The sequence below is a fragment of the Salvelinus alpinus genome, chromosome 10 (genome assembly GCF_045679555.1).
Source record: "Salvelinus alpinus chromosome 10, SLU_Salpinus.1, whole genome shotgun sequence".
Classification (NCBI taxonomy): domain Eukaryota; kingdom Metazoa; phylum Chordata; class Actinopteri; order Salmoniformes; family Salmonidae; genus Salvelinus; species Salvelinus alpinus.
This window is the reverse complement of record NC_092095.1, coordinates 67,041,735-67,057,823: the sequence shown is the minus strand read 5'-3', so window position 1 is coordinate 67,057,823 and position 16,089 is coordinate 67,041,735. Positions and strand designations below refer to the sequence as shown.

The 16,089-nt window shown below is 45.9% G+C and overlaps 2 protein-coding genes across 7 annotated transcripts in view; one reads left to right on the top strand and one right to left on the bottom strand.

Annotated features, from left to right (window-relative positions):
• The window catches only part of trak2 (trafficking protein, kinesin binding 2), a 61,916-nt gene extending 57,956 nt beyond the window's left edge, over window positions 1-3,960 (top strand). For all 6 annotated transcript variants that reach the window (XM_071330589.1, XM_071330588.1, XM_071330590.1 and 3 more), the window contains one exon: window positions 208-3,960. In XM_071330589.1, the coding sequence (XP_071186690.1) occupies window positions 208-1,033 (826 nt within the window). In that variant the 3' untranslated portion in view covers window positions 1,034-3,960. The remainder of the gene's footprint in view (window positions 1-207) is intronic.
• The window catches only part of trim25l (tripartite motif containing 25, like), a 16,476-nt gene continuing 3,652 nt past the window's right edge, over window positions 3,266-16,089 (bottom strand). Inside the window, exons 3-14 of the mRNA XM_071330594.1 lie at window positions 14,979-15,212; window positions 14,495-14,654; window positions 14,220-14,255; window positions 13,978-14,019; window positions 11,201-11,251; window positions 11,050-11,097; window positions 10,908-10,955; window positions 10,575-10,613; window positions 8,525-8,905; window positions 7,971-8,078; window positions 5,590-5,655; window positions 3,266-5,323 (exon numbers count right to left, since the gene is read on the bottom strand). Coding sequence (XP_071186695.1) covers window positions 4,749-5,323; window positions 5,590-5,655; window positions 7,971-8,078; window positions 8,525-8,905; window positions 10,575-10,613; window positions 10,908-10,955; window positions 11,050-11,097; window positions 11,201-11,251; window positions 13,978-14,019; window positions 14,220-14,255; window positions 14,495-14,654; window positions 14,979-15,212 — 1,788 coding nt within the window. The 3' untranslated portion in view covers window positions 3,266-4,748. The remainder of the gene's footprint in view (window positions 5,324-5,589; window positions 5,656-7,970; window positions 8,079-8,524; window positions 8,906-10,574; window positions 10,614-10,907; window positions 10,956-11,049; window positions 11,098-11,200; window positions 11,252-13,977; window positions 14,020-14,219; window positions 14,256-14,494; window positions 14,655-14,978; window positions 15,213-16,089) is intronic.

Here is a 16,089-nt window from a genome sequence, read left to right as displayed (position 1 = left end):
CACACACACACACACACACACACACACACACACACACACACACACACACACACACACACACACACACACACACACACACACACACACACACACACACACACACACACACACACATATGACTATGAAGGTGATTGGTGTTGTGTGTTTGTGCTGTAGTGTTTATGACATGGCTGTGTGGGGTAACATTGTCTTGTCTCTCTCTCTCAGTTCCCACTGTCAGTCTTCTGTCTCAGAGTACACTCCCAGCTCCATGAGGACAGGCCCCAGCACCCCGGTGACCCCCTGCAGGCTGAGTTTGGGGGTGGACTCCTTCCCCCCTCGCCGTCCCCCCGCCCCCTGTGGCCTGGCCAAGCTGGTCCTGGAGAGGGGCATCTCTGCTTCCCTATCTACCGCCGACGCCCCCCCTCCCTCTCACCTTAAAGCCCCACTCCCCCAGCGTCTCCTCCCCAGCACGCCCCCCAACTCCCCGTCCCACTCGCCGACCCCCTCGCCTGTGCCTTTTGAGTCCCGCGCCTCGGCGCCAGCCACCTGTGACAACTTCCTGGCGTCGCGTCCGGCCGAGCTCTTCCTCCAGGACGTGTATGGGCTGAAGTTTGGCCGCACCCATCGGCCCAACCTCCCCAGCCCCGACCCCGCCTCACATAGCTTCAGCCACGGCCCCAGAATCAAATCCAAAGCCAAACCCGACCCCATCAATGTAAACTTAGTCGAGAGGCTACGCCGGCTGGGATTGGTCAAGGTACTCCAGGGGGCGGAGCCGTTGTCGGAGGGCCTGGGGTGTCAGGACTCGGCCACCTTCCTAGCCACAGGCGGAGGCAGCCTATTGGACGGCCTGCGGCGGAACCAGAGCCTCCCAGCTATGATTGGAGTGGTGCAGGGAAGCCCCTCCCACCATCCGGGCCAGGCCCCACCTCAACCACCCACCTCCCTCGCCATCGCCCCGCCCCTTTGGGGCAACCTGAAGGGGCAGCGCTCTGTCCGCCCTAGGCCCGCCTCCACCTCCCACGCCCCACCCCCTTCACTCAAACGTTGAAGAAGTTATGACACTACAGGGCGGCAGGGTTTGGAGGGGAGCCAGCACTGAACAGAACCATTTGGGCCCACACCCTCTCTCCTCCCTCCTCTTTCCCCCCTCCATCCCTCCCTGCCTCGCTCCTTCTCCGCATCTCTTTTAGACTGATATTCGGCGAAGAAAAGGGCAACAAGTGGGAAAAAAAGTCCCTCTCCTTTTTTTTACAAATTCTTTTTAAAAGCACAATATTGTTAAAATTGTAAACCTGCATTAATGCCACGGTGTGTATGCCATTTTCAAAGCCTTAGCTTGCCTGCAAAGGGCTTTATTAGCTGTTCCTAGCCTTGCCTGCCTTCCCCCTCCAGCCCTCTAGGGGCGCTGTAGGTAGACGTTCTCCCTGCTCTCTTCTGCTCTGCTCCTGCTACAGTAGTTATTCATCTGTGAGGCTCTGGATGCTCAAAAGATGGGAAGACCGAGGGAATAAGTAAGTTGATGAGGGCTTGAGAATGTTAGGTAAAAAGGGGAAGTGGCAGAATTAATTTTGACTGTGGTGTCAAGGAGAGGAAGAACAAGCAAGAGAAAGAGATGAGGGAGAGAGATGAGGAGGACAGAGATGAGGGGGGATGAGAGAAGAGCAGTGTAAAGAGAGAGCTTGAGCCTCCAGAGCCTCACTGTCTAGGGGCTTGTTGTTCTGTAGTTTGAATAGCTTTCTAATGTTCATTTTTAAAAGCAGTAGAGCAGTTTGTCATGTATATACGCTAGCTAGCCTCGCTATGCCCCTTAGCTTCTCTTAGGAACCAGGCTGGTGCCCATGCACCTTACTACTGCCAGCCCGTTGCTAGGGAACTACAATCTAGCAATCCCAGTGTTACTAACACAATGATCCTTTTGCAACTCTCTCTGTGCATTGTAATAGGCTACAACCAGTCTCTGAAATGCATGGTGTGTCCTGAAAATGACACACTTCTTTGCCTACAGGTCCCAGCATGCACCTGGCCCTCTGGGGGTGGGTAGGGCCCAGCCGTGCAGCGTGATTGGCTGTAGTGGTCTGACTGACAGGTCCGAGGCTGCTCCTCCTCAGGTCTCTCATAAGGAAGATGTTGTAAAGCCTAAAGGAGAAGCCTGATTGGGTGTTTTTGGTTTAAAGCCATGTGTATATTTTATTAGACACTTAGTGGGATCGGTAGGTTTTGTTTGGGATGCCGTTAGCCTGGTCCCAGATCTGTTTGTGCGGTCTTGCCATACCCCTATTGTCATTGTCATGTTACAGCACAAACTGATCTGGAACCAGGCTAGGATGCAGCTGGGATGGACTATTCCTCAGCTTGTGGAGATCTGAGAGGATTTGATTGGTATAACCAATATGGTGAAACTTCCACCTAGCCTATCAGAGGGCAAGGTAGATGTATTACCAAATTGCTTACACCTGTCAAATCCTGACAGACTCCCCACAAGTGCATAGGGCTTAGGGGTCGATTTGGGATGGAAGGTTACAAGGTTATTGATTGGAAATGGAGAACACGGTAGTCGCTGGAGAGGCTTTTTAACAGCACAGGTCCAAACAGCTCTTATCTGAACAGTCCCTTATCTCAGGCCCATGGCGTGCTCAGGTCTGCATTCATTAGGGCACACCGTTGTGGAATGTTCCGGTAGAAATATATGCAGAACAACTATGCCTCTGACATGAGGAATCACGTCAGCTCTATTCAAGACAGTTCTAACGTTCCACAACGTTTACCTCATCAACATGCTCCTGGTACAAGAGGTTTGGTCCCAAACGGGGAACCATCAGCATCCTCGGTAGTAGTGGGTGTACTATGTTTTAATCCAGCTCTGAGTCTCATCTATTGCATGGTTCACTACTACTGTGGTTATGGTCTTAAAAGGTACTCTATTCACTCAGTGGCCAGTAGAGGGCAACATGGTGTTGTGTGATATTGAACAGCTATGAGACTAACGTCCTCTAGTACCATCTCCTGTAATGCTATTTATTTTACATCTGAAAGGACTTGATGAGTATAGCGGCAGAGCCTAAGCAATATGGGGAAATTCCAGCTAGCCTATCAGAGGTCAAGGTCAAACAAATCCCATATTGTTATTCCTTTCAGGTCTACTGGAGTGTGGAGGGGCTAGACTAGAGCCTGGGTACCAGTCTGTGTTCTCATTCCACTCCAGTCTTCACATGATACAGAGTACATGAAGTGGAATGCTAGCAAAACAGGTTCTGTATTTCAAGCTAGCTAGACTAGCGTGTGACCCTTTGACCCTGTGCCCTTGGACCCATACTTGACCCCTGGAGTGACCCTCAGACGTCCCTGCTTATACCTCTTTTCTTACCGTCCATCTGACCTATCCCACTCATGTACTGCACTTTTTAACCTGATTTACAGAGATCACTAGTTAGGAAATATTATTAGTGACAAATATTGATATTTAGACTAGGTTATAGCATCAAATACTGTGTTATTATCAAAGGTAATAAGTTATTTAGCATTTCATGTAGACATTTGTTTTGTGCCTCCATTGTGTGATGAACCATGAAAAGGGAATCCAAGCTGTCATGTTTTTAAAACTGTATATCAGTACCAACCAAAACTCATTTTTAAATACAGTGAAATGCTTTGTGTTGGCTTGTGTGTGTTGTAATACCTATTACCTTTGTAACCACGAGGAAAGAGCATCAGTTTTATACTAGGGTTTCTGCTATGGGGGAGGTATAGGAGGAGAGAGGTGAAGACACTGTTCGTTCTATTGAATCTAGTTCTATGACTCACACCGTTGTCTCTATTGAATGGAGCTGATGGGTGATGATGGAGGTTGTTATGGGCTCTGTGTAGTTGGAAGTGTTCATTATTGGTTTTCGATCTGGCACCTCTCCTCCATGCTTCATAAAATACCCAAGATTACCATTTTGGTGCTTTTGTTTTAATAAAGGAAATGAGAAATGATTTGGTTGTCTTATATTTATTGTCTTATAACTAATGGATGTGTGTGTGTATACGTACACACTACACCCCACACCATTTGTCAGTTCAGTCTTCTATTAGTGTTTGTATGTAATTTGTTTGTCAGAAGTGCAGCACTTGGGCTGTTTTGTAAATGTTTAGGAAACAAACTGATTCTTGTTAAATTATGTCATATAAAGCGGTGATAGAGGTCGTAGGTCACATCACATGGGGCAGATCTATACAGAGGTCGTAGATCTCGTCACATGGGGCAGATCTATACAGAGGTCGTAGGTCTCGTCACATGGGGCAGATCTATACAGAGGTCGTAGATCTCGTCACATGGGGCAGATCTATACAGAGGTCGTAGGTCTCGTCACATGGGGCAGATCTATACAGAGGTCGTAGATCTCGTCACATGGGGCAGATCTATACAGAGGTCGTAGGTCTCGTCACATGGGGCAGATCTATACAGAGGTCGTAGGTCTCGTCACATGGGGCAGATCTATACAGAGGTCGTAGGTCTCCTCACATGGGGCAGATCTATACAGAGGTCGTAGGTCTCGTCACATGGGGCAGATCTATACAGAGGTCGTAGGTCACGTCACATGGGGCAGATCTATACAGAGGTCGTAGGTCTCACATGGGGCAGATCTATACAGAGGTCGTAGGTCTCGTCACATGGGGCAGATCTATACAGAGGTCGTAGGTCTCGTCACATGGGGCAGATCTATACAGAGGTCGTAGGTCTCGTCACATGGGGCAGATCTATACAGAGGTCGTAGGTCTCCTCACATGGGGCAGATCTTGATGCTGTCGGATGTCTGGCTGAACTGACCCAGAGCAAAGTCCAGTCCAACACCAACCCCACTACCCACCCCGAAGGCTGCATACAGTGGCTGTGTAAAGTTGGCACGGAACGTGTGCAGGTGCCCCATGCTCTCCGCCACGCTATAGAACGCCAGGGTGCCCGCGTTGAGGTCCAGGAACAACCCCAGACGCGGCGAGTACGTCACCGGGATGTCCCTCTTCTCATTGTCATGCATTGCCGTGCAACACGTATCCGACAGCTCCAGGCTCCATGATTGGGCGTTGTAGCCAAGCCCTGCCCTGGCGTCCGCCCCCTTCCTGCTCAGGGCTCCATAAGCCACGCCCATTGATGACCCCTTCCCCCGCCAATCCACCTCCCAGTAACATCGCTGGGCGGAAAGGGGGGCCTGGCACAGCACCTGGGTCCAGCCGTCGAAGCGTTGGGGGCAGTCTGGGTAGGGCTGCCCTGCCCCCTGCAGGGTGGCCTTGGTGTTGCCCTCCGACAGGGTCAGACGCCGGTGGGCTGTCCTCGTGTCTAGGGTCAGGGTACAGGCATCTGGGGGAGGGGAGGGATGGATGAATAGTTAAGGTGTGGGGCTAAGGACTTTGCAGATTTGGTTGTCAGCTGTTGTGAGAACTCCTTCCCTTTGGCCCTAACCTTCTGAAGTTTTCAGATCTGAAAGTTGTGATCAGTATGGTGGATGCTACAATGCTCATACATTTCCCTTCATATCTGCAAACATGGAAGGGTGAGGGCCACAGGGTAGGGAGCTAACTGGAACAGGCTGTATCTGTGTAGATGTTTAGCTGTTCTATACTCACACTGCAGGAACTCCTCTCTGCTCCTGGGCTCTGGGGCCTGGATGCTGGAGATGTCTATCTCCCTCACTACAGCAGACGAAGACAGGCAGTATGAGGGGAGAGGATCACAACCAGTGGTGGGAAAAGTACACAACTTGAGTAAAAGTATACAGTAGATACCTTAATGGAAAGTTACTCCAGTAAAATACTACTTGAGTAAAAGTATACAGTAGATACCTTAATGGAAAGTTACTCCAGTGAAAGTCACCCAGTAAAATACTACTTGAGTAAAAGTCTAAAAGTATTTGGTTCTAAATACACTGCTCAAAAAAATAAAGGGAACACTTAAACAACACAATGTAACTCCAAGTCAATCACACTTCTGTGAAATCAAACTGTCCACTTAGGAAGCAACACTGATTGACAATAAATTTCACATGCTGTTGTGCAAATGGAATAGACAAAAGGTGGAAATTATAGGCAATTAGCAAGACACCCCCAATAAAGGAGTGATTCTGCAGGTGGTGACCACAGACCACTTCTCAGTTCCTATGCTTCCTGGCTGATGTTTTGGTCACTTTTGAATGCTGGCGGTGCTTTCACTCTAGTGGTAGCATGAGACGGAGTCTACAACCCACACAAGTGGCTCAGGTAGTGCAGCTCATCCAGGATGGCACATCAATGCGAGCTGTGGCAAGAAGGTTTGCTGTGTCTGTCAGCGTAGTGTCCAGAGCATGGAGGCGCTACCAGGAGACAGGCCAGTACATCAGGAGACGTGGAGGAGGCCGTAGGAGGGCAACAACCCAGCAGCAGGACCGCTACCTCCGCCTTTGTGCAAGGGGGAGCACTGCCAGAGCCCTGCAAAATGACGTCCAGCAGGCCACAAATGTGCATGTGTCTGCTCAAACGGTCAGAAACAGACTCCATGAGGGTGGTATGAGGGCCCGACGTCCACAGGTGGGGGTTGTGCTTACAGCCCAACACCGTGCAGGACGTTTGGCATTTGCCAGAGAACACCAAGATTGGCAAATTCGCCACTGGCGCCCTGTGCTCTTCACAGATGAAAGCAGGTTCACACTGAGCACATGAGCACATGTGACAGAGTCTGGAGACGCCGTGGAGAACGTTCTGCTGCCTGCAACATCCTCCAGCATGACCGGTTTGGCAGTGGGTCAGTCATGGTGTGGGGTGGCATTTCTTTGTGGGGCCGCACAGCCCTCCATGTGCTCGCCAGAGGTAGCCTGACTGCCATTAGGTACCGAGATGAGATCCTCAGACCCCTTGTGAGACCATATGCTGACACATGCACATTTGTGGCCTGCTGGAGGTAATTTTGCAGGGCTCTGGCAGTGCACCTCCTTGCACAAAGGCGGAGGTAGCGGTCCTGCTGCTGGGTTGTTGCCCTCCTACGGCCTCCTCCACGTCTCCTGATGTACTGGCCTGTCTCCTGGTAGCGCCTCCATGCTCTGGACACTACGCTGACAGACACAGCAAACCTTTTTGCCACAGCTCGCATTGATGTGCCATCCTGGATGAACTGCACTACCTGAGCCACTTGTGTGGGTTGTAGACTCCGTCTCATGCTACCACTAGAGTGAAAGCACCGCCAGCATTCAAAAGTGACCAAAACATCAGCCAGGAAGCATAGGAACTGAGAAGTGGTCTGTGGTCACCACCTGCAGAACCATTCCTTTATTGGGGGTGTCTTGCTAATTGCCTATAATTTCCACCTTTTGTCTATTCCATTTGTACAACAGCATGTGAAATTTATTGTCAATCAGTGTTGCTTCCTAAGTGGACAGTTTGATTTCACAGAAGTGTGATTGACTTGGAGTTACATTGTGTTGTTTAAGTGTTCCCTTTATTTTTTTGAGCAGTGTATAATTAAGTATCAAAAGTAAAAGTATAAATCATTTCAAATTCCTTATATTAAGCAAAGCAGACTGCACCATTTTCTAGTTTTTAAAATGTACATATAGCAGGGGCACATTCCAACACTGAGACATAATTTACAAAAATGCATATGTGTTTAGTGAGTGCGTCAGATCAGAGGCAGTAGGGATGACCACGTGTTCTCTTTATAAGTGTGTGAATTGAACCCTTTTCCTGTCCTGCTAAGCATTCAAAATGTAATGAGTACTTTTGGATGACAGTTAAAATGTATGGAGTAAAAAATACATTATTTTCTTTAGGAATGTAGTAAAGTAAAAGTTGTCAAAAATATAAATAGTAAAGTACAGATACTCCAAGAAACTACTTATGTAAATATACTTTAAAGTGCTACTTAAGTACTTTACACCACTGATCACAACAAGGGTAACCGTAAATATAGGCAATATGCTTTCCTCAGATGTAGAGAGGAAGAACTGGAGAATGAAGAAAAGGAATGAATGATGACTCACATGCAGGGAAAGCTGGCATCTGGTTCATGATGGGGTCAGGGGTCGGCGAATCCAGGAAAAGGCTGGTATTCACTTCTGGTTGGGATTCAGTCAGTGCACCCATCCCCCCTGTCAAAACAGTATGATGTTTATAGACATGATTTTCAAACAATGTGCTGTGGCACCTGCAAGTACATTCTGAGGTACATTATACAGTGTCTACACTGGTGAAAGGCTAGTAAGACCAGGGTGTATGACCTCTGATGGGGTTAAAGCGTTGAGGGTCGGGACCATAGAGATATATAGAGGACTCATCTTTGTATCTGTGCCATTATAGAGTCTGTGACAGCATGGGCAGCGTCATTGAGGCAATTTCCATTTTTCCGATTGGCTGATCCCACCTGATGACCCTTTGTCATGACTCCAAGAAAGTCACCAGGAGGGATTATCCAGTGGAGTTGGAAGCCACCCAGTTGACTACATTAAAATGGTGGAAGCCCTCAATGGCGCTGCCCGTGCTAATACGGCGTTTTGGTGACTAGAGGCCTCAATCATTCTCTCTGGTCGGGACTCACATGGGTTAACTCCACCAGTGTTGTTGTTGACTGGCCCAGGTGCCGGTGTGGCACGTCGATGGGAGCGGAAGAGACTTGCTATGGAGCCCATCCGGCTGAAAGCTCCTGAGGCTGGGGTGGCTTGGGTAACAGCACCGGGGGTAGGGGTGGTGGTGGGTTCTGGTCTGGCTGGCTCTCTCCGGCTGGGAGTAGGGCTGGGTCTGGCTGGCTCTCTACGACTTGGACTGGGACTGGGTCTGGCTGGCTCTGTACGACTTGGAGTGGGACTGGGACTGCGTCTGCGCGTCTCTCTTCGACTTTGGGTCGGGCTATTTCTGGCTGGCTTTCTCCGGCTCTGAGTGGGACTAGATCTGGTGCTTGGTCTGGGGGCTGCCTCTCTGGCTGTGGAGAGACGAGAGGTTTTACTGGGTGAGCATGGATTGATGAGTCTAGAGGCATCCACATACATAGGTTCGGTTTGCTTCTAGCAGAACTCGACTAGGTGAAACGAACGTCTGTTGAAACGACTTTTGCTTGAAAAATCTCAGTATTACTGTTTTGTCCCACTTGAGCCACTGTAGCAACAACATACCCAGTAACACTTCCTCAAATTAGAAGAAAAAGATAAATCAAGAAATCTGTAATTATTTTTGACGTTTTCTGCCAAGAAGGTCCTAGTCGGGCAATTTTACACCTAACTAAAATGTTTGGTGCAGTATTTCTCAAGTGAAAAAATGTCCATTAAAACTAGCCAGCAAACAATCCCGTTCACTGCTCCCACTCCTACTAGGAGCAGTACCTAGTCCAGTAATACTGTTGACCAATCACTGACGAAGGGGCGTAGACTTCAGACTAACGAACATCGACTTGCCTCAAGGGAAAATGTTGTGTTGCCGAACCAAAACGTCACAACGTTTCATCATAATAAATGCTTAAACTGTTTCGACTACAAAATATACGGTAAGCTTAAAGCCTGTCGCGTGCTTCCCAGTCGAAACAGTTCAATCATATATTATGAAACATTTTTGTGACGTTTTGGTTGGTTTTGGTATTCGCAGACACTACATTTTTTCTAGAGGCAAGTGGAAGTTCGGTAGCCAAAGTTTATACGCCCCTTCGTCAGAGATTGGTCAACAGGACTACTCTTGGTAAGAGTGGGAACTATAGATGGGATTCTACAATTAAGTGTTTGTCATTCAACAAGAGATGACTAGTTTTCATGCAGATTTTTTTGAGAAATACTGCACCAAACATCTTAGATAGATGTGAAATGATGCGACTAAGACCTCATTGGCAAAAACGTCAAAATTAATTACAGATTTCTTGATTTATCTTAGATTAATTCAGACTATTTTGAGAAAGTATTACTGGGTATATTGTTGCTACGGTGCTTCAAGAGGGACAAACAACAGTAATATTGACGCTTTTTCTCATTTTTTAAGCGACGGTCATTAGGGAGTATGAGAGCACAGACGTTTCACCTAGCCAGGTTTTGCTAGGAACAAACCAAACCTATGTATCCGGACGCCTTTCTGATTGCATAGAGAGAGAATGAGAGGAAAAGCAGGCGATTAGATTTCATAAACACTCTAATGATGACTGAATTTGTAGTATTGGTCAAGACCACCTTAGGGAGGTGGTCAGAGATAATTTATGGAACTGATATCTGCAGTTATTCTTCAGAGGTTCAGGATGTGACACAGTACGGATGGAGGAGACAGGAAGAAGGACCATACACCGATGATAAGGAAATGTTCCTCTTGTGAGGCAGGCCAACCGGTGGAACCGGTTATGTTCACAAAGAAATTCTGGGGTTTTCTCTCTCTCTGTGTGTGTGTGTGTGTGTGTGTGTGTGTGTGTGTGTGTGTGTGTGTGTGTGTGTGTGTGTGTGTGTGTGTGTGTGTGTGTGTGTGTGTGTGTGTGTGTGTGTGTGTGTGTGTGTGTGTGTGTGTGTGTGTGTGTGTGTGCAAACATTGACATTGTATTGATCCACTGATATCAGTCTATAACATAGTGCGGAAAAAATACTCTGTCTTCATGACAATATTTATAGTGAACAAGGTGATGTTACCTGGTTCTCTTTCCTCTCTCCTCGGCCTGTCTCTGTCAGCTAAAGGAAAGAGGTAGAAGAGAGTTTAAACCCCTTTGCACGCAAACACACACACACACACACACACACGCAAACACACTCACGCAAACACACACACGCAAACACACACACACACACACACACACACACACACACACACACACACACACACACACACACACACACACACACACACACACACACACACACACACACACACACACACACACACACACACACACACGCAAACACACACACACACACACACACACACACACACACACACACATGCAAACACACACACACACGTCTGACCTCGTGGTTCCTCTCTGCTCCTAACATCCTGAGAGCGCAGGCCTACACCTACAGAAGGAGACATGATTAAGCTGATCTAATGTTTGATCATGATCGTCATAGTGAGATTTGTGATGAAACTAGCCACATGACATCGCCCTACCACGTGAGTTAGGACCTCGAACCGCCACGGAGACAGTCGGTGTGGGAGCTGAAACACGACGACGAACATACACATCATTATGTGTCATTCAAAGACCTATCACAAAGCACATGTTAAGACCGATACAGGAAACAGTCGCTACAGTACATACCTGCAGGACGGTTGTTTGTTGTTGTTGTTTTGGATCCCAGACCAGAAAACACTGTGGATTAGTCATTGAAAAGAAAAAGGCACAACACTCACCATTAAAACCATACTGTTTAACCATTAAAAACATACTGTTTAACCATTAAAAACATACTGTTTAACCATTATATACATACTGTTTAACCATTATATACATACTGTTTAACCATTAAAAACATACTGTTTAACTATTAAAAACATACTGTTTAACCATTAAAAACATACTGTCTAACTATATACTATTGAGGACAGAGGGCGCTGTTTTCACTTTGGGGGAAATTCGTGCCCAATTTAAACGGCCTCGTACTCAATTCTTGCTCGTACAATATGCATATTATTATTACTATTGGATAGAAAACACTCTCTAGTTTCTAAAACCGTTTGAATTTTGTCTGTGGGTAAAACAGAACTCATTTGGCAGCACACTTTCTGACCAGGAAGTGGAAAGTCTGAATTCGATGCTCTGTTCAAGGACCTGCCTATAAATGGGCATGATACGTATGACTATACGTGCACGTCATACACCTTCCCCTAGATGTCAAGAGGAAGTGAGAGAAGAAATGAGTTGATTATCTTGGTCTGAGATGGAATGAATCCTCTTGGAATGACGTGTCCTCCATTTTCGGTTTTCTGGAAGGCGCGTGGAGGGACCTGTAATTGCCTTCTGAAAAGCTGTCGTTATAGGCGAATACTATCGCCGGCTTTGATTTTATTTGATACATGTCACAATATCATCGTAAAGTATGTTTTTTCAATATAGTTTTATTAGATTATTGAATTTTTTTTGGGACGTTAGGCGTGTTGCTTTGTCTGCATATGTTCAGGAAGGATAGCTTCGCGCCGCTTGGCCAGTGTGCTTGCTAATTCAAGAGGGAAAAACGACGTTCTAATACCAAACAAAGACGGTTCTGGACAAAGGACCCCTTGTACAACATTCTGATGGAAGATCACCAAAAGTAGGACCCATTTTGTGATGCTATTACATATATCTGTCGAACTGTGTACTAGTAGTTTTGCGCCCATGTTTTGGGCATCTCTCGCCATAACGTAAGCCTTATGTCGTAATGAAGATATTTTTAGAATTCTAACACTGCGATTGCATTAAGAACTAATGAATCTATCATTTCCTATACAACATGTATTTTTTTGTAATGTTTATGAATAGCTATTTGGTCAGAATAGGTGAGAGTCTAATAGAAATATCCGCACATTCTGGGAAAAAGATGCTACGTTAGCATAATGGATAACCACTGATTTCAGCTCTAAATATGCACATTTTCAAACAAAACATAAGTGTATGTATAACCTGATGTTATAGGACTGTCATCTGAGGAAGGTTTATGAAGGTTAGTGAAAATTTATATCTTTTGCTGGTTTATTCGCTAACGCTAACGTGCCTATTGCTATCGCTAACGTGCCTTGATGAATGAATGCGGTTGTGTGGTAGGCTATTGTAGTAAGCTAATATAATGCTATATTGTGTTTTCGCTGTAAAACACTTAAAAAATCGGAAATATTGGCTGGATTCACAAGATGTTTGTCTTTAATTTGCTGTACACCATCGATTTTTCAGAAATGTTTTATGATGAGTATTTAGGTATTTCACGTTGGTCTCTATAATTACTCTGGCTGTTTCGGTGCTATTTCTGACGGTAGCTGTGATGGTAGCAGCAATGTAAAACTGATTTATACCTCAAATATGCACATTTTTCGAACAAAACATAGATTTATTGTGTAACATGTTATAGGACTGTCATCTGATGACGTTGTTTCTTGGTTAGTTTGGTTGGTTCTTGGTTAGTTTGGTTGGTTTCGTGCATGCTACCTGTGCTGTGAAAAATGTCTGTCCTTTTTTGTATTTGGTGGTGAGCTAACATAAATATAAGTGGTGTTTTCGCTGTAAAACATTTTAAAAATCGAAAATGTTGACTGGATTCACAAGATGTGTATCTTTCATTTGCTGTATTGGACTTGTTAATGTGTGAAAGTTAAATATTTCTAAAAAATATTTTTTGAATTTCGCGCTCTGCCTTTTCAGTGGAATGAGGGAGGAGTTCCGCTAGCGGAACGCCGGGGCTAGACAGGTTAAAAACATACTGTTTAACCATTAAAAACATACTGTTTAACTATGTTTAACCATTAAAAACATACTGTTTAACCATTAAAAACATACTGTTTAACTATGTTTAACCATTAAAAACATACTGTTTAACCATTAAAAACATACTGTTTAACTATCATTAAAAACATACTGTCTAACCATTAAAAACATACTGTTTAACCATTAAAAACATACTGTTTAACCATTAAAAACGTACTGTTTAACTATTAAAAACATACTGTTTAACTATTAAAAACATACTGTTTAACCATTAAAAACATACTGTTTAACTATTAAAAACATACTGTTTAACCACTAAAAACATACTGTTTAACTATTAAAAACCTGAATATGACGATCCTTCATCAGGAACAATACATCATTATTTCAGGTTATGTATTTCATATCCAAGCTGCACAATTAATGACGATGACCAATCACTCAACTAGACAAGTGAAAAGACCAGCACCAAAAGGAACAGGCACTGAGTATAAAGCATTTGTACTGCGGAAATGAAATATTGTCTTTCCTCACGTTATTTGCTGTTGACTAAAATGTCCAATTCAGATTAGTTCACAATCTCAGTGAATTATGAAAGTCCAACTCACACTATCAATAAAGAAATGGGAAAAACTACTCACAACTCCTGAACCCTCCCGCCTTCTGGCCGCCATTTTTTTTTGCTATGATGGGGAAAACAGTGCAGTGAGTAAGTACAGTCTGTCAATCCACAATTTAAATGTTTATTGGTAATCGATGGCTTCTAGCTCTGGCCCAGGGCATTACGAGCGGCTTACGAGCGGCTTGCTTATGCTGAGCCTTCTTCAAGCCCCACAGAACACCCTGGACCAGAGCTAGAGACATCCTCTGGACCAGAACTCACCTTTATCTCCTAAGGTGAACAGTGTTGTGTCATTCACTGAAGAGAAGGATGAGAAATTACAGTTTATTAACACATTGACATTGTATTGATCCACTGATATCAGTCTATAACATAGTGCGGAAAAAATACTCTGTCTTTATGACAATATTTATAGTGAACAAGGTGATGGAGATCTCTGCTAGTAGTGCCCTTTGTGTGTGTGAGTCGATGTGTGTGTGTGTGTGTGAGTCGATGTGTGTGTGTGTGTTGTATGCGTGTCCTCCACTCTGACACACCTGTCTTGGTGATCTTGCCCAGTTCCACGTTGCACATGTCCTCCACTCTCTCCCGTAGGTTCAGGATGGCTTCACGTACAGGCTCAAACGTAGCCTCTGGATTGGCCACCACACACGACAGATCATTACACTCAAACGGGCTGCACAGAGACTCACAGGTCTGGAGGGCGGCGCACAGGAGAAGAAGGAGAAGGAGGAGGAGAGGAGGATGGGATGGAAGAGGGCAGAAATGGAGAAATGAAGACAGAAAGAAAGGCAATGACAGAAAGAGAAGACAGGTCATTTAAGAAATAATGTATTTTATGATAGAAGCAGCACATTTCAAACATGACTAGGGCAATGCTGCTTTTTAACTATTGGCCCAGCCCAGATTTGGTCTTTTACCCCCTGGCAGCCATGTCCAATATGGCCATCAACCAGCTGCATGCAGCTAAATTGGATCAAAAATATATGAAAGGGTCACAGAAAGAGAAAAGTGTCCTACCTCCAGGAAGTGGATGTTGTCTTCACAGCGGAACACCTCCTTCATGTCCTTGTCTCTCCTCTTCAGCTCAGCGATCTCGGCCTCCAGCTTGTCCACCACGTCCTGGGCCTCGCTTACTTTCTCCTGCCCAGCCTGGTTCATCACACCCTCCACCAGCTCCTGGAGCCTCTCCACCGAGCGCTGGAGCTCCGACAGCACCGTCTCTGTGTCATCATGTACCCTGTCTGCTGAGCGCTGGAGACACAAACTCAGGTATGAGACATACGCACACTGGTACTGTATGGAGGTGCATAGAAAGGTACTCACTGAGGAACACACACACACACACACACACACACACACACACACACACACACACACACACACACACACACACACACACACACACACACACACACACACACACACACACACACACACACACACAGACTGGTGTAGTGTAATGGAGTGTTGTGTGGTGTGTAGTGTGGTATAGTGTAGTGTGGTATAGTGTAGTGGGGTTTAGTGGGATGTAGTGGGGTGTAGTGTAGTGGGTGTAGTGTGGTGTAGTGGGGTTTAGTGTAGTGGAGTGGGGTGTGGTGTACTGGGGTGTAGTGGGGTGGGGTGTAGAGTAGTATAGTGTAGTGTAGTGTGGTGTAATGGGGTGTAGTGTAGTGTGGTGTAGTGTGGTGTAGTGTGGTGTAGTGTAGTATAGTGTAGTAGGGTGTAATGTAGTGGGGTGGGGTGTAGTGTAGTGGGGTGTAGTGGGGTGTAATGGGGTGTAATGTAGTGGGGTGTAGTGTAGTGGGGTGTAATGGGGTGTAGTGTGGTGTGGTGTAGTGTAGTGGGGTGTGGTGTAGTGTAATGGGGTGTAGAGTAGTGTGGTGTAGTGTAGTGGGGTGTAGTGTAGTGTAGTGTAGTGTAGTGGGGTGTAGTGTAGTGGGGTGTAGAGTAGTGTAGTGTGGTGTAGTGTAGTGGGCTGTAGTGTAGTGTAGTGGGCTGTAGTGTAGTGGGGTGTAGAGTAGTGTAGTGTGGTGTAGTGGGGTGTAGTGTAGTGTAGTGTAGTGGGCTGTAGTGTAGTGGGGTGTAGAGTAGTGTAGTGTGGTGTAGTGGGGTGTAGTGTAGTGTAGTG